This window comes from Anabrus simplex, chromosome 3 (assembly GCF_040414725.1).
Source record: "Anabrus simplex isolate iqAnaSimp1 chromosome 3, ASM4041472v1, whole genome shotgun sequence".
Taxonomy (NCBI): Eukaryota; Metazoa; Arthropoda; class Insecta; order Orthoptera; family Tettigoniidae; genus Anabrus; species Anabrus simplex.
Genome location: NC_090267.1, coordinates 109,614,980 through 109,634,611, shown reverse-complemented (window position 1 = coordinate 109,634,611; position 19,632 = coordinate 109,614,980). Strand labels below are relative to the sequence as shown.

The following is a 19,632-nucleotide window of genomic DNA, read 5'->3' as shown; positions in this document are numbered from 1 at the left end:
TGGAGTTAATCTGGTGCAGTTTTCATATGTGACATAAATTTTTTTTTTTCAAATAAAATTTGTAATTCGAATTTTACTGTTTTGTGCATCAAAGATGTCTTGGAAAATTAATGCCATGTCATCTGCCAAAGCTAAGTACTGTAGTCTATTTCTATGCCTTTTAGTTTTGGTCGTGGTCTATGTGTTGGTGCACTTGTTTTTCTCCATTCTCTTATGACATTTTCAAGTTCATAATTGAAGAGCAGTGGGGATAAACCATCCCCTTGACGTACTTTTATGTTTATTTGAAATTCTGAGCTCAGTTCTCCCATAAATTTTACCTTGGATTTGGTCTCCATCATTGATTCTTTGACGATGTTTGTTGTCTTCCTATCTACTTCAAATTCTGCTAGTACTTCAAAAAAGGGGATTCTCCATCTATACTGTCATATACAGCCAAAACTGGTTAGAAAATTTTTATGGAGACTGAAAAAATAACATCATAAAGAGGGAATGTGCTAAGAAATGAAGAACAATTACGCTATTAAATTTAAGGTTAGGTTTGAGTGTAAAAATAATTACAATGAAAACAAAGAAACAAGTGTTTATAATTATAATTAATGAAATAAATAAAGAAATAATCATTTTAAGGACACCAACATAGTAAAACAAGGAAAAATGTTTTTGGAGACACAAACAATACGCATTGCTTGCAGTTATGTTTAAAATTATCGTAGGAATTTCTAACACCTGGGCGATTTGCACACATTTCATGTGTGGATTAGCATCCGTTTTCTCAATAAACTGTATATGTATGTACAGCAGGCTTAATTTACGTACATTGTTACACAGCTCTCTTACGAACGTAAAATTAAGCAACAACTCATCACATGATCTACTATAGTGTGATCCAAACAAACACACGCCCACATCAAAGTCTAGCTTGAGACTGACGCTCCCTTTAGCTATAGGCTGACACGCTAGGGCCTCGGCCAGTCGTCACTGGTGCATCCTGCACGCAACCTGGCTGGGCATGCTAATTTAAATTGCTTATGGTGGGAGTTACAAACGTACTAAAGAGTGACATAAATGTGCTATCCAGGTTTCTTTAGTTAGCATGTATTTAATAGGACATGGACTGGGACTTTGGAATAATGACATAATAACCAGGAAAACTTGCGAGAGAGGGATGTCTTAACCAGTTTTGACTGTAGCCTACTGTTTTGAAGTGTACAAATGTGGTTACAAAATGTTTGTTTGATGTATTACACAAATATTTCATTGAGTTTTTCAGATTGATAATTTTTTCTACGCATGATCGGCCCTTTCTGAATCCACCTTGGAATGCTAATTTCTGAGTCTATTTGAGGTTCTGCACAGTTTAAGAGGCCTATGGATAGGATTTTGAATGTTATTGAAAGTAATGAAATTCCTCAATAATTGATGGGGTCTGTTTTGCTTCCTTTTTGTGTAAGGGATGTATGATAGCTGTCTTTCAATCAGCTGGTATTTTTTCAGTTTTCCAGATTTCATCTATAATTTCTTTGAGTTTTATGTTGAGATTTTCTCCTGAATTTTTTCATAGTTCTGCAGTAATTTAGTCTTCTCCTGGTTATTTTTCAATGATAGAATGATCTCCTTAATTTTCTGTACATTTGGTGGTTTTGAGTCTTTGTTTTATTGCGTACAGCAGAATTGGAATTTTTCTTCTGGTTTTTCACTATTGAATAATTTAGAAAAGTCTTTTTCAAGAATTTTACAATTGTCAGTGCTGTGTAGGCAATTTCCCCATGTTCGTTTTTGAACTGGAGTGATGGGGGAGTGTATTTAGTTAATATTTGTTTGAATGTTCTGTAACAGTTTTGAGAATAGTCCTTCTTGAAGTCGTCTTCTATTTCTTATAGTTTTTTTTTTTAAATCTTCATGTTGTTTACGAATAAATCATACTGATTTTGTGACTTTTTTTTTTTTATGTCCTTGAGATCTTGCATGGTCTTTTGATTTTTGTCGCATGACCAGTTTTGCCATGCTTATTGTCTGACATTTATGAATTGGTTACATTCTTCTGTCCACCACACGTGTTTGCATGTCCAGGTTTGAGGTGCTATATTTTCTGATACTTTTATTAATCCTGTTGACAGTTTTTGCCAGTTTTGTGGATTTAATTTTTGTGTTTCTTTAGCACCTACATTTATTCAAAAAAAGAAGAAATTAGTTAGAGAATACCCTAAATTATTAACATAGGAAACATTAAAGTAGCTGTCCTAACCCTCTCATGATAAATAGATCATTAAAGGTCTCTGTTGGGCCCTCAGTATTAAAATTGATGTGATCGCGATGAGAGCCAATCAATTTACCATGCCATTGTCCCAGAAGTCAGCCACCCGACCTTAAATAGGTCTATACGTCAGCAGACGATGATCAGAAAAGACAATAGGAGGTAGCAACAAGGCCCTTTTTATTCACTGTCAGCTGACTGCTGATTGAGCACAGGTAGTGGCGATTTCAGCTATGAAAAAGGAAGGTGTGCCAACCTCAAAATGTTACAGTTCTTACTAAAAAATTCAAACATAACTTCCTAGGTGGCCACACCCGTAGGAATGAAGCAAAACATATGGGCAGCAATAATAAAAAAACAAACCAGTAGTGTACGTATCTCACCACTGTCTCGAACCTCCTATACTGCCTGCTCTATGGGAGGCTTTTTGCAAATAGGCCGCGACACAAATTCTCCGCTAGATGACAGGCATAGACACAGAAAGTTCTCAATGCATTATTATGATGACAGCCTACAAAACACTATGCAGTATGGTCATATGTTCACCTAAGTTCGTAAATTACATCAGCAATATTAAATATCGGTAGAATGACCTGTATGAAGTCGCAGTTGGCCTCTTTATGTCACAATTTAAAGATTTTTCCTGGACGAAGGCTCAGAGTGATACACTGGGTGGTTAACATTTTGTGTTCTGGCAAACACAAGATCAGTTAACAGAGGTCTTAAGAACTTACTGTAGTTTGCTGATATTCTTTGACCTCACACTATAACAGAACACATTCTGGTAGGGAAGAAGTAGCAAGTCCTCGTATTATGCTCATAAGTTTGAAGGACTTCTGACAGTAGGGCACAGCAGCTACTACAAACTCCTGCAGATGCTTCATCACAGCAACAAAACAAGGTTTTGGATATCGAAGTCCTCCTTTGTCGTGATGCATAATCAGTTCCATTTATTGGTGTCGAAACTCTAGGCAGGGGGATGTTGCTGACGGAAATGTCACATTCCATCCTCTCCGACAAAAGAGTAGCATTACAAAAATGTTGCAAAGTTTGGGCTGGGTAGAATTGAGAGAAAGAAGGAGAGCTGTTCGACTAAGTGGTATGTGATACAGATGTTGATTCCCATAGGGAACTTAAAATATTTATCCTGAATGAGTACATTTATAATACCAATATAATGGTATTATAAGTGGTATGTTCCGAGCTGCCAGTGGAGAGATGGCGTGGAATGACATTAGTAGATGAATAAGTTTGAGTGGCATTTATAAAAGTAGGAAAGATCACAATATGAAGATAAAATTGGAATTCAAGAGGACAAACTGGAGCAAATATTCATTTATAGGAAGGGGAGTTAGGGATTGGAATAACTTACCAAGGGAGATGTTCAATAAATTTCCAATTTCTTTGAAATCATTTAGGAAAAGGCTAGGAAAACAACAGATAGGGAATCTGCCACCTGGGCGACTGCCCTAAATGCAGATCAGTATTGATTGATTGATTGATTGATTGATTCAACAATACAAACCAAGTGCCCACGAATTAGAGTTTGATTTTCTGTTTCTAGATTGATTGTGATATTATCATTTGGATATTTGAGGTTGTCCAAAATGTCTAAACATGAAGGCCTTTTTTTATGACTGTCCGTCACAATTCTTATTTATCCACAAATTTGCTGGCTCCACATGGGGAGCTTCTGCATCTACTCTGAGTACTTCAGCTATGGCGCTGGTGCTTTCCACAGCTGAGTACTGTTCTTGAGTTTGGATCAGCAGCTTTCATGCTAAAAAGGTGAACATGGTCCTGAATGAAACAATGCGTGTCATAAGTGGCACAGTAAAATCTACTCCTCTTTTCTGATTGCTGGTGCTCAGCCACACAGGACCTCCTAGAAATTAGAAGATTGAATAACTTGGTTAGAGAATACAAGATATTGACCAATCCTGATTGTCCCCATCCATGAAGATGTTAACGTCGGATTCAGCTGCCTCAGATCAAGATCTCCTCCTATTCAAACAGCACAGGAACTTGTTAGGAGGGATTTCAATCCAGAAGCTGATCGGCAACAAGAGTGGAACAGCATAGCTCCGACTCAATGGCAGACATTGTTCACTTATAAGAATCTTCCAGCTGGCTTTGATTTGCCCCGCAAGACATGGGTAGCCATCTACGGAGTCCCGTACTAACCATGGGAGATGTGGATCAATGATGTTTAAAATGGGTATGAGATCTTCTCTAGCCTGTGACTGTGGTGCATTTAAGCAGACTATCGACCATATTGTCACTGAATGCATTCGAAGGGCATTCATTGGATCTATCCAGGACTTTGTGGTGGCTTCTGCTGAGGCCATACAGTGACTAGAGAATTTAGATCTAACTGTTTGAACCCTTTTGCTTGCATGAATGTTTTCAATGTTATAATGTGTGTATCTTGTAATTATTTATGTTTATAATATTTTGTGCTTACTTACTGTTCATGTATATTTAATCTTTGTATTATTTTGTGTACATTACCACATGCTAATAATAATAATAATAATAATAATAATAATAATAATAATAATAATAATAATAATAATAATAATGATGCCACCAGAGAGAACAGCCAAGCAAATTCTGGAATACATGGAGAACGGGAAGACACAAACTAGCTGGTTTAAAGGGGTCAAGGAGGATATGGAGGAAAATAATATATCACAGCAGGCAGTATACAACAGACAGGAATACAGAAAAATCATCAACAAAATTAAGGGATTCCAAGATCAAAGTAGCAAAAAACGGACCGACAACAACTGGTCACGAGAACGTAAAGAAGCCCACTTCGAAAGGATGAAGAAGTACTGGGCCGATCGAAAGAGGAAGAACCGTGAATGATGCTTAACATGGTCCATAGTAGACCCATTTGAAAACAACAATAATAATAATAATAATAATAATAATAATAATAATAATAATAATAATAATTCTTATCACAGAGTATCCACTATCCTCCACGGCTTTAATCACTTTCTGAAATAAGGTGTTAGGGTGAAAAAGCTACTGAGACGAGAGTAATCTGAGGATATCAAACTATACTTCCTTTATTAGGACCTTGCCTAGATATAGTCCACAGCCACTTATCTCTTAATTCCCCTCTAGACGATATTTTATGGAATCATATCACTTCGGGCTGCAAACCACCTTGACAAGATTTGCAAAATGGTACACAACAGTTGAATATTTCGAGGAAAAAATCTGATTTTTCAGTTTTACAAAAGGAAAAAAAAAAAAAGACTTGAAAAAATGAAACAAAACAAGTAAACTTTGAAAATTACTATGGGCATAATATGATTAATTCATTTCATAGTTCTATACAAAATATCACTTGTACAAATGGGAGTTGACAGGCACGTTTACTCGTTGTACGATATAACTCCGCTTTTCATACACGTACATGCATCAATAACGCGATGCATCACCTGCACTGACTGCAAAGATTGTGCGTCTACTACTGCACTCTTACGGTGACTTGAAAAAGTATTGGTATTTGCGTCTTCCTGTATTAAACTGGTGGCATAGAGCAGACAGCATAAGAGGATTGAGACGGCGCTGATGTATCTCGACAGAGTTCAATGTTTTGCCACTAGATGACACTAAAGCAGGTCATTTAAAGTTTTGTCTAACTCAGCAGGGTTCTCTTCCTCACACTACAATATCATGTAAGAACATGAATGTGGAATAGCCTAGTGGAAGGTTTCTGCTGAGTGTTCTTGGTCTAATATGTCAGGATTTAAGACAACATTTGGAAGAACAGGATAGCAAAGGAAGAATTAGTAAACCAAAAGACATTTTTGAAAGACACTGAATGCTGTATCTCCATTTCAAATATAAAAGCGCTTCTACTGCCAGCCAAGCCAACGTCACCAGCCATAAAATATTAGTTAGTTCAATATTACTTGGTTGAAATATAGGGGTATTAATGTATAAGCATGCTATTGATTAACTTTTCCTTAGAAAAATGGTGTGAAGTTAGTTGCTTTCAAAATATAATTTGATCCATAAGAGAGTTAAGAGGTGTTACATGTTGTGTTTTTGTTGCAGGTATGGCATTGGGTCTTGCAGAAATGGAAAAATCAAGCTCAAAGTGTAGAAGAAAACTCCTGCCCCAGTCTTCCAGCAAAGAACTCATTGGAAAGAAAGGTAAAAACTGGAAGTTTTTCTTGAGAATACAGTATTTATATGTTCAAGGAATACTGTATTAACTCGTGTATTAGACCCCCTCGCATATTAGACCCCCTCTGCCTTTTTGAGATGAAGAAAATGAAAAAAATAAATCTTGCAAACAAGACCACCCAATGCAATTTGTCAGAGATGAATAACGATTCTGCTTTGAAGCTGGTGCAAGCCTTGCTGCAGCTCTGATGACATAATACAAATTTGTGAATAGTTTCGTCCGTAGGACTCACGCAATGAAAACACGCGTCAGAGTCATGCGGTACATGTGTGTTTTGTAATTGAGAAATGTCTGCCTCTGTACCATAGGTCTACTGGAGCTCTGAAGACATTGCACAAGTAGGTGAATAGTTTCATGTCCGGTTCATGCATTGCAAGCACACATCAGTCATGCTGTATGTCTACATTTTGTAGTTAAGAATGACCACCAGTGTACAGCCAGAGATTTACAAGTGGCAGGAAGGTGGATATGCGGTAAAAATGGTACATGCAACTCCCCTCCACTGGGGTCGTATCTATAAAGAGCTGCACCATCTCAGGATGAGGAAACAAGTTTACTTTAGTTAAGAAATATTCATGGTTGTTGCTGTTAAGATAGCAGGCGAGATCATTAACAAAGTGATCATTTAATATCTTGTAACTCCGTTCATTATAGGTATTTTTTGGAGAGAAGTAAGTTTAAAATGCGATAAAAACAATCCAATCTTAACAATTGTTGTACTCGCCAACGTACCTAACAAATAATAACAATAATAATAATACCGATTTTACATTCCCACTTACTTTTTATAATTTTTAAAGACGTACAAATTTAAACATTATGATAATAAAACACATTACTTCCACACCTGTAGATATCCATAAATGCGGCAAACTGTCCTGTTATTTATTTTTATTCTTTCCGTCGTGGAACTTCTGGCACTATCCTGGCACTTGATAGCTTCCTAACCTAAATTGTGCAGTCTGTCTTATCTCAGTTACAACTGTTTAGGTAAATCCTGATCTGATACATGTAGAGAACAAGCATGAAATATACTTTAAAATAAGGGTTTGGCTTTCAACAGCCACAGTTACCCAAAGAATGCTTCCACTATGTATTACATTCGAAGGTACAACTTGTAACATACGCTAGATATCAGCTGTTGGTTTGACCCGCTTTCTACAGCATGGCTTTATTTAGAAGGGTGGCTTCTGCCACACGTACACCAACTGGGAATATCAGAGACCATCTCCAGAAATCATTTGGTAATATATTCTCACTGTTTGGACTTTATAGTCGTCAACAAAACTATTTTTAAAAGTTTAAAAAGGACAGGACCTTGAATGCTCTCGATTGCAGTGTGTGGCTAATGAGATGGCAGTGAAGATGACGTCATTTGGAATGACGACGCGCTGGTAGCAGGGAAGTTGGCAGCTCAAGACGATAATTCAAATGAAAGCCATATCAGGTTTACTCAGATGTACTGTGTGGTAGGCATTCTGCTCAACTGACAGAGACAAATGACTGGCCATTAAGTTCTTTTGTATCAATATTGCATAATATACCCGTATCCCTTTTCTCTACAGGGTTGAGTATTAAGTGAGATGAATCTTTGTAGTGAGTTCTCACGACCGTATGCCCTTTCTGACATCAGCCTTATCAGATGGATTAGTGTGATGAAACGAATGACATGATGTGAGTAACTAAAACTATATTTATTTTAAATGTGGGCCTAAAATCCGTGTTCACCATTTACATTTAGAAATACTGCCTTCCAACCAAAATAGCTGGTATAACTCAAATACATTCATAAATTTAGTAAAGAATAGTGTAGAATGTTTACATGTACAATTGATAGCTCTTTATAGCCTAGAAGTCATGTGTTCACTGCACAAAATTTGAGGTTATCACGTATTGAAACCAACCCCGCCTTCTACTTTTCTTGGCTATAAAAGTGGAGGAAAACGGGGTCTAATATGCAAGTAAATATGGTACTTCTCTTGGCTATAATGAGGATTTATAGGGCTAATTGAAGTGGACTTCTTTAAGTAAGACTTTCTGTAACAAGTGAGGATGGGAGTTACAAAACAGCCATTCTGTATTTCAGCCATTTTAGGAGATGATCAGAATCTACTGTTCTGGTATGTGTATATGAAGAAATGTGGGTTTAAAAAAAAATTATTAATGGCAAGGGATCACATCAGAATAGGAATATCATATCTGCCAACTCTCCCACTTTTTTACTTTCCTTCCCAACCTCCTTATAAGTAAATTGTTTGTCCTGATTTTAAGTCATTGATGGCAGAACTTAAAATATGTTTTGAAATTCTGGTCATTTCAGGATAGTGCTTCAGGGGCTGAAGGTTTTTCTCTTATTGGTCGCTGTGAATACTGAAAGTCCTTCACTGGTCACTGTGAGTGGCTGAAGATGCATCTCTTATTGGCCTATTCTCATTGGTGGCTGTAAAACGAAAAATGAATACCGCTATCTCCAAATCCTTTTCTCTCTTGTATTGCAACATTCCTTTGTTTGTCGTAGCCATGATTGTTGGGTGCAGGAGGTTGATCAGTCTGGCTTGAATACCACATTTATTTGCATATACACCCATTTTTTATTTTTTATTTAACACTAAAAAATTGGAGAGGGTCTTATATGTGGATATCTAAAAAAATTAGTGTGGTATGAATATGAAAATCCACAGCTTGTGACCAGTCATTTGACCAGGTCAGGAATGGAATGAACGAAGCCCCCTTCTAGCAGCACGGATAGGAATTGTGTTGGCTGCTGAAGCCTGTTGCAATCATCTGGGGCAATGATTAATGACTGACAGATGAAATGAAATGCTATTGGAGAGAGTTGCTGAAATAAAAAATGACAGTCAAAACCAGAGTACATGTTCTGCCTCTGCTCTGTCCAGCACAAATCTCACATGGAGTGAGTTGGGATTTCAACCACAGAACCCAGCAGTGAGAGGCCAGCACATGGTCTCCTGAGCCACGGAGGCTTGCTAGTATGGTATCAATGGTATCAAGAAAAATACAGCAGCGTGCCATAATGGTACAGCAAACTACAGGGTCTTCTTGGACGACTCTTTGTTGTTATTGAAACCGTGTGCACTATATTATTTGCTATGGTATTGCTGTGTTCAGAGAAGTCCCTCAAAACATCTTACATAGTTTGTTTTAGTGTATCATGCTCGTTGGTACTGTATAGCTGAATACAAGGAAGTAATTTTTTTACGAGTGCCAGTAACAGCTGCTGCACGTTTGAGATAAATAGTTCTTTTTCCGTACATAATTATTTCTGTGGATGCTGTTGTGCTATATTTGACACTGAGGTACACATTTATATAAGCATTAGCTAAGATGTATCTTGGTGATGATGGATGACCTTCATTCAAAGGAGAAGTGTTGTGGTACTTACTTGGCACATTGGGCTGAAGTGCTGTATTTCCGCTCTGCACAATTTAGCCCGTAATTGCTTTAGTTCTGATATTCCTTTGCACCTTCCTGTTCATTTTATTCTTCTTTATCTACGTTTTTTGCTAGTTGCTTTACGTCGCACCGACACAGATAGGTCTTATGGTGACGATGGGACAGGGAAGGGCTAGGAGTGGGAAGGAAGCGGCCGTGGCCTTAATTAAGGTACAGCCCCAGCATTTGCCTGGTGTGAAAATGGGAAACTACGGAAAACCATTTTCAGGGCTGCCGACAGTGGGGTTCGAACCTACTATCTCCCGAATACTGGATACTGGCCGCACTTAAGCGACTGCAGCTATCGAGCTCAGTCTTTATCTACCTAGCAATGCATAATAATGTATATTTAATTTAACCTTACACAGAGTAAGATTTTCACATAAAATTGACATTGCATTTTTTCTTGTTGAAGTATATTCTTCTATACACCTATTGATCCTGTCTTTTGATGTGTTTCACATTTATGGGTTTATACATCATTCTAGGGGAATTTCATTCTGAGAAATTCTCGACTTGTTGTAAAGTGATGAATTTCGTGGCTTAGAAGAGGTATTCACTGAGCCTCCAGATGCTGCAGTTTTGTCAAACGAAGACAGCAGGGATGGAAATGGTTTCACAGCTAATGTATGTGCTAGCCAGCTGTGTGTGAATATGGAAATAGTGACCCGTGAAACGTGGAAAGGTAGTGACTTGAGAGATGTTAGAGAGAGAATACAGTGAAAGAAGTGGTAGTGGGACAATTTTTGCTTGGCTCATTGATGTAGAAACTCGAAGCATATGGCAACTGGAACACATGTCTGGGAAAGGCATTTCCCACCTTGATTATTGACAAGCAGTTGTCTTGACTTATCTTCCACTCTATAAAAACTACTCTTTTGCTCAAGCATACCTGACTGTTTTGAACATAGTGCAGTGCAGGAACTTCGGTACAATGGAATGCATCATTGGCTTTCTTCAATTTCAGAAACGGAGAGAAGAAGATATGTGTTAGAAACTTGCCGTGCTAGGCCTAGACCCAGTGCATCAAGTGCAGTGTAGGTTTATGTGTAGACTGTTTCACTGATATGCAAAGGTAGACACCACAATATTGCATAAAGCATCTGTGGTTTAGAGAAGAGCATGTCCATTACAAACTCCTACATCGGATCTTTACATTGTTCACAGAGAAATTGAAATTCATGTTGTCCAGAGCAGATAGTTGTGTTGGGATGGGGTGACGTGAAAGTGAATAAAATATTCCTCTCGGTATGCAGAAGATTATCATCTGGTTTTAAGAGGAATTGCCGTAAATCGCATCTTATCCATTACATGAGATATAGGATTAAATTTCACATTAATGCATGATGGACCCCCCCGCCGCGCACACTCTGGTCAGGACAAGTGCTTCTTTGCAGATGCTAGTGTATGGCTCATGGATTTGGCCCCCGCACAGTCTCGACGTAAATTGCATTGAACATATTTGGGATCAGCTTGGCTGGGGTCTCCAGATTTGGACTCGATGGTTATCCCCATACACTGCAGCAGCTAGAAGCTGCATTGTTGGACAAATAGTGAGCCATCCTCCAAGATACCTTTCACAGGGCTGTCCAAAGCATGCCACGGCAGTGCACAGCTATCATCCATGCCAGACATGACAACATATGTTTTCTTTGTTCTTTATTGTAAATAGAGGTGCAGTGACTTCTGTTGTTTGTTGGAACAAATAAATAGTAAAGGTGATATGTTTCTGTTTAGATTTCTTGGTCATTATGTGATGGAATGATATTTTTCACTTGTATCAAAACAGCTTTATGATATACTGTACTCGTATGTTTAGTCCTCAGCCCGAAAGCTGGTTGGATCCTCAACAGCTCTGCCATCAGCTGTCATAGATGGCCTAGGCATCACTGAGGAGGCGTACTAGGGAAATGAGGAGTGAGGTAGTTTCCCGTTGCTTTCCTCACCGAGCCAGAAGTTGCTATTACATATCAGTTTGCCAAGCCTACTGAAATGATTGCACCAACCTACCCTGTGAGCAATATTTTCACACCATTCATAGCAGGGACTGGCTGCAGAAGGAATGGCATTACTAGCATCACCCATACCTCAGTCACTTTCATTTTGTCAAAGCCAAGGATAAAGCTGAGACAGATCAATGAAAGTAACAAGATTGCTCTAGCCCACACCAGAAGACATAGTGCACTGTAAACACTAGGTCCCGCCAGCAAAGGCATTCATACAAGTGCATAACACAATATTATATCCCAAAAGTGTGATTTCTTTTTCTTTTTGTGAATAACATGTACAAATAGTAAATCCAATGACTGATCAGAATGAGAGAGGAAGCTACAGGAAGGGGAGAGAGAACTAACACGAAAACACAAAAAGTCAAGAACAATCCAAGTCTACATACTCTACAATCACGTCATCAATCTCTTCGTCTGAGGATGTAATTCTTTTACTTCTTTCTCCAAGGAATTAATTTCTGCTCCCCTTCTTCATTGGAGGGATGTGTATCTATATTCAAATACAAAGCCATTCTTGAGAGAGCTTCAGTTTGATAGTGGGAAGTGAAAGATATGTATAAATGGAAACAAAGAGAAAGGAAAAAGAACATGATTTATAGAAGTGTCAAATGGATGAAAGAAATAGGTTTTTATGTGTGTATTCTTTTAGCCCAGCCAGATGACCAGCTGATACTGGAATGCCACACGGTCAGCATGACAACATCCTTGGCTGTATTGCTTAGTTTTTGCAACCGGGTGTGCTTTGTTTGATATCAGACAATTCATCAGTTGGTCTCATGTGGCTGAGTGAATCCTGTACCAGCCCTTATCCAGAAACCAAGGTTCAGGAGTAGAGTATGGAAAGCAAAATCATTCTTCTTCTGTCTCACCTTCAGTGGATATTGGCACTTTTCCACACCAGATGTTCTGAATTGTTTAGTTGATGCTATATTGTGTGGTCCATTGTTGAATATTCTTCAGCCATGAAATGTGTCCTCTTCTTTTCCCCCTTCTGTCTTCAAATTTTCCTTAATTGGTGGTTAAGGAGTTGGTACTTCTTGTTTTGCAAGGGAACATTTTGAACAGCGGAAAATAGTCCTTAGGCGAGCAGTAAATTAAAATTTCCCTGGAGTATTAGAAGGTAAATTCTTCAGTATTCCTAATAAAGTGAGAGAGAATGGTTTGCTTTAAGCTTGACCATCTTTGTCCCCAGGAATGAACCTGGTACTCAGTAGACTGCGTGGACATCAGGGCAGAATGGCCGTGCATGTTAACATGCTACAGCTTCGGAGCCAAACTTTGCATTCAGGGGATGAGTGGGTTCGAACCCCACTGTTGGCTCTATACTACCTACCTTTTTTGGATGGGTCGAAACTGGCTAAGAACTGCCAGGAGCTGAATCTGGGCCTCTTAGACTAATGAACAAAGTGTAAAAGGCACGTCCACAAAGCAGAGACAATAACGTAGAGCAGAGGTCAATTTAAATGAATTAAGTGTATTAACATAAAAGCAGAGGGAAATAGTCAAAAGATTAGCATTAAAAGCAAACTAATGGGGATACAGGGAATCAATCATGCAATGATACTCCAACCACAGTCAAGATCACTCATCAATCTGTTTTCTTTGTACCTTGCACCATCACAACAGAGATACCGTGTTCTGCAATACCGTTTTTTTTTTTACCAGTCAGTCAAGGTTTCATCAAATATGGCTTGCGGCTACATCCCCATAAATCCAAGACGCCAGTGAACCAAGACTGTCAGAAAAGTAAACAAATATGGAATTCAGGGAGGTAAGAAGGGGGTTGTCATAGTTACAGAAATAAATAAACATGAGTCATAAAGCAAGTAAAATGAGAGCAGAATCCCGAAATAAACATATTAATCAGCTGAGGAAGCCGGAAACAATGGGGAGGTAAAATAAGAATAACAACAAACACAAATATCAACAAGATACTGAAAAGTAACACAGCTCCGATAACCACTCCACACTCACAGACCAAACACACGAAGCAGAGGGTATTAAAGTATAATAGCAAGACACATTATGACAAGAATCGTAACAGCATGACATGATTCAGTCAACAGCTCATGAGCTTGACCTAAGAGCACAGATCAGAAACCTGGGTTGCCGCAAAGAGGCCTGGCTCACCCATTCTAAACACATAATGTAAATAACTTACACGCCGCAAAACACGTATTGATATTGTACATCTAGGTCAACATGAATCACACAGTATCAGCATTAAATCGCAATGCAGAACATAAGCTTGAGCCAAAATGTCGAAGATACAGAGAAATAAAAGGTCTGCAACCAAAACAACAAGCAAACCCATCACACACACGTATAATCGGATCGGTGCCACCTTTTGCTCTTTGCAGGAATGAGTACACATAAGCAGATATGAAATGAAAGGAAGGACAGTGAAATAAGTCTGCAGCAAAATTATAAAAGAATAATACACTAAGCAAGGAATCTCTTTGTAACCAAACTATCATAGCTATGGCAAGCCGAGGTGACTGGAACAAACATCACCCACAGAAAGGATTAGAATAAATACCTCGAGATTGAAATAGTCATATTCACACTCTAAACTTTGAGAGCCATGATAATGTTTAAATCATTTATAGTACCATCTGTACAAGATGAAAGCCACGTCACAGATCAACGTCTCCATCTTTTCTCAAAACGTATTATGGTCAGATGACCAGAGATAACTCAAATCAAAGGTAAGCTAGAAAGAAATGCTTTGGCGATCCTCCGTTACATGAGGTGTCATCTGTCTAATTGGGAAGAACTACACATCAAGTCTGGCATAGAGAATACTAACCGGGCGAGTTGACCGTGTGGTTAGGAGCGTGCGGCTGTGAGTTTGCATCCGGGAGATAATGGGTTCGAATCCCACTATCAGCAGCCCCAAAGATGGTTTTCCGTGGTTTCCCATATTCACACCAGGCAAATGGTGGCGCTGTTTTAGCAGCCATAACAGACTGACCTATGATATCACAAAGAATGCAATATCCGTAAAATACAAAAGCAAGATACGGAGGTAATGAGGTGCGGCTCAGCTCTCCTGAGAATAGCTTTCTTTGGTTTTCCATTTTCACTTCCAGGCTAGCCAGAAAAGTTTCTGTTCATAGACCATAGCCAATTCCTTCCACCTCTGTACCCAATTTCATTCATTATCATTCACTTCATCTTCATTAGCTCCTCAGCTAGGGTTAGCATTGGGAAGGTCATCCAGCCATAAAAGCAGGCCATATAATTTCATCTCACCTCATCTCCAACCCCATGTTAGGAAATGGGGTAAATACCAAGTGAACCTCAGGCCATGTGCTTCTCGAGAGGTGGATATCTCATTTCTAAATTTCTTGATTTTATGACAGGGAAATGAACTATGTCCTTCCAGATGAATCGAGCACTCCTTTATGCCTTAGCTAGGCAGCTTCTTAAAAAAATATTGAAAAGCTTTGAAGTTATATTAACCGTGTCAACATTGGAAAGAATGACTTCCTTCTTAACAAACGTAGTGTATTCTATTGTCAGGATCTCTTTGAATTAAGCTTTGCACTTTTGTACTTCTTAAAGTCTGTATTTCATTTTTGTTGATTGGCCTTTGTACAGTAAGACTTGAAACATTAGTTTATTGCATAAGTTTCCTTATTGCTTTGTTTTGAATATCTTTGAGCCTTTTATCCATTAGCAATGGTGGTTTCCTAACAATTTAACACAATTTGAATTTACAGTATTTACAAATTTTAATTTACTCTAAGATGGACACTTGGGAGCACACAAAGCCATATATCGGAGAAAGCTGTAGTTAAAGAGTCGCCCATAATGTTCTGTATGATCTGCACACCTTACAGCACAGCAGGCCAATTCATGTGTAGAGGAGGGGCTTGTCGCTAAGATGTCCTAATTCTTGTCTCCCTAAGTGCAGCTGTAAATCACACCCTCTCCTCTCTTGGGCTATAATACTCTTTGGGATGACCTTGTCTGCATGATTTGAAAGGAAGGAATGGCCTTTAAACCTGGCTTGACAATTTGTATTGAAAAGTCATTGCTCTGGCTTGTTATTACATCACACTGTGGCGAAGAATTATTTCAAAAGTTTAAACTGACATTCTTCCGACAAAGGTTTCAATAGGTAGTCTGTCACTCTTTGTAATACAGCTGGAAAGAAGAGACAAACCATAAAAGTAATTACATCAATACCTGAATGAACATTCTACAAGTAATGATGAAGATATTTCTCCATAATAGTACAGATGAAGGTGAATTCTTCAAAGTTAGGTAGTCATGAAAATGAAAATAGGAATGTTAGTATCATCAGATGATGATTTCCCTTTCATTAAGGAAGCCAGCTCCAAAATTTGTATACAGGTATTGAAACGTCTATGAATATGAATCTGTCAATCATCATCATCATCATCATCATCATCATCATCATCATCATCATCATTTCCCATTATCCAGCTGTAGCCGGGTAGGGGCAAATATGGTTCCTCTCCACTTTCTTCGGTCTTTGCACCACTCCTCCTCGAACACTGTGTCCCAGTCCAGCTTTCTTTCTCGAATACTGCATTGGATTGTGTCCTTCCATCTCAATCGTGGTCGTCTGTGGCCTCTCCTTCCTTGCATTTGCATTTACATCACCTTTTTTGGCATTCATTCATCACTCATTCGCTTTATGTGCCGAAACCATCTTAATCGGCTCTTCTCTATTCTATCATTCATTTTTTCCACTGATATTTCTTTCCAGATTTTCTCATTCCTTATTTTGTTTCTTAAAATGTTCAAGAGAGAGAGAGAGACATTTTGAATCAAGGTGTAGTAAAGCTAATGCAGTGAGCTTGCAGTTGTGATCAGCAGTATTCTGTAAGAAGGAAGTCAGCTCCAGGATGAAACTGTCTTTACATCGGTCTCTTTTTAGACCAACTTTGCTTTATGGGGGCGAAAGCTGGGTGGACTCAGGATATCTTATTCATAAGTTAGAAGTAACAGACATGAAAGTGGTGAGAATAATTGCTGGTACAAACAGGTGGGAACAATGGCAGGAGGGTACTCGGAATGAGGAGATAAAAGCTAAGTTTGGAATGAACTCGATGGATGAAGCTGTATGCATAAACCGGCTTCGGTGGTGGGGTGATGTGAGGCGAATGGAGGAGGATAGGTTACCTAGGAGAATAATGAACTCTGTTATGGAGGGTAAGAGAAGTAGAGGGAGACCAAGACGACGATGGTTAGACTCAGTTTCTAACAATTTAAAGATAAGAGGTATAGATGTAAATGAGGCCACAACACTAGTTGCAAATAGAGGATTGTGGTGACGTTTAGTAAATTCACAGAAGCTTGCAGATAGAACGCTGAAAGGCATAACGGTCTGTAACGATAATGCATGTATGTTATTTTGTCTCATCTACTCTTCTGTATCGTACTCTTAAAGAACTTCATTACGGCTGCCTGTATTCGACTCTCATCCTTCTTTGTCATTGTCCAAGTTTCTGCTCCGTAAGTTGTTATGGGTACGTAATACATCTTGTACATCGTTTGCTTTGCTTCCATTGGCACATCTTTGTCTCATAACATGTTTCTTACACTATGATAGAAACAGCTTCTAGTTTGAATCCATTTACTAATTTCAGCATCCTGTCGAACATTCTCCATTAATTCACTCCCCAGGTATTTGAACGTCTCCACTACTTCCAGGGACTTGTCTGCAAGTCTAATCTGACCTTCCCCTTCTTTCTCCCCTCTAGTCATAACAAGAGTTTTACTCTTTTCTACACTTATTTTCAATCCACATTCTTTGATCTTCTCATTCACCACATTCAACTGTTCTTGAACATTCATGTCCTCTTCTCCCCAAATCACAAAATCATCTGCAAATAACAAAATGTTAATTTCTCTTCCTCCATATGCTGCTTTTGCTGTTCTTATGATGTCATCCATTTCTATTGTAAACAGGATTGGCGATAGACCACTTCCCTGTCTAGGCCCACTAGTTATTTTGAACCAACTTGTCCTGCCAATTTGTGTTTGCATCCAACTACAACATTCCTTGTACATTGCCATGATCATTTTAATTAATCCCTGTCCAATTCCTTTTTGCACCAGACTGTCCCAAACTTTAGTCCTGGGGACACTGTCATATGCCTTTTCAATATCAATGAATGTCATCACCATATCATTTCCATACTCCCATTGCTTTTCCATTAGTTGTCTCATAATGAAAATGGGCTCTATTGTTGACCTTCCACTTCTGAAACCAAACTGATTTTGCTGTATCTGATTTTCAACCCTTAACCTTATCTTACTTTCCAGTATCCTCTTCATTATCTTAGCAACATGGAATATCAGAGTAATTCCCCTGTAGTTCTTCAATACTTTCTTAACGCCTTTCTTGAAAATTGGGATGATTATTCCTTTTTGGCAATCCTCCTTATTCTCTCAGACAATCCTGAAAACTCGATATGTTGACTGCAGGCCCACAGCTCCAGCTGGAATTGGAATCACGTTTCTGAGCTTGCCTATTGTAGCTAAGTTTACAGAGAAATTCGCTGTCTTCTTGAACTAATTCTAACTGATTTACCTCCAGAGTTTCAACGTTCAGATTTCGACTTAGACAATCTGCTAATAGGTTACTGTTTTCCGAACGGTGTTCTAGTTGAATGTTGAATTGCTGTACAAACATAGTCCACCTAAATACATGTTCTGATGCCATTGTAGCCTTCATCATGAATGTCAGAGCCTTATGGTCTGTCCTCACAATAATAGGAAATCCATAAATTATTTTCTGCCAGTATTTCAACGCGTAAACAATGCACAGCATTTCCAATTCAGTAATCGAATAATGCCTCTCATGATTGCAAAGCTTGTGGCTAAAACAAATGTTAGATAAATCTTCATCTCAGGATTTTCAACATCTTCTTGAAATAGTACGGCCCCTATGCCAATACCAGATGCATCCGTCTGTAGAATGAACGGCTTCTCAAAATCAGGATATCCTAATTTGTTATTATTTAGAAGCATTGCCAACGATTTCCCTTTTTCAACAGCTCTTGAAGTGGTGCGATGGTCTGCGTGTACCATGGACAATGGTTTGAAAAAATTGGGCCATACCCAGAAATTGCTGTACCTGTTTGACTCGAATGGGCTTTGGTAATCTACTAATAGCTTTAATTTTGACTGGGTTATTCCTTATTCCAGTACCATCAATGACATGTCCCAGGAATAAAATTTCGGGTTGACAGAAGTGCTAGATCAGATCCATTCATGTCAACATTCATTACTTCAAATGAAAATTTAATTTCTTTGAGTAACTGAACTAAACGTGATATCCATTGAACTGGACTTTAAAAAAATTCATTTGGAAAACATTGCTTAAAGATGCCTGTATCAGACTTATTTCCATCAAATTGTACTCGAACAATAATTATTTCCACGAAACTTCCTTTAATATTTGATTGAACAACATGTGAAGTTAATCTTTAACATCTGACACCTTGAGAAAATTTAACATTACAAGCTTTACAATAACAGTGAACCTTGTCCAGACGTGTGAAATAATCCTTTCTTATTCATTGGTGTTTGACACTTTGATTTTATCTCAACTTAATTTTAAATAAAATTTAGTAAAGATTTAACTTTCAGTAAGTCAGATCAACTCAAACAACGGTGTTGATAACCTGCACCCAACATGATGAACGCCTGGCCGGGTCAAA

The 19,632-nt window shown here is 38.4% G+C and overlaps 1 protein-coding gene across 1 annotated transcript in view; it reads left to right on the top strand.

Moving 5' to 3' along the window:
- Positions 1–19,632, top strand: part of LOC136866675 (C2 domain-containing protein 5) — a 559,159-nt gene that overhangs the window by 318,693 nt on the left and 220,834 nt on the right. Inside the window, exon 16 of the mRNA XM_068226804.1 lies at positions 6,335–6,433. Within this exon, the coding sequence (XP_068082905.1) occupies positions 6,335–6,433 (99 nt within the window). The remainder of the gene's footprint in view (positions 1–6,334; positions 6,434–19,632) is intronic.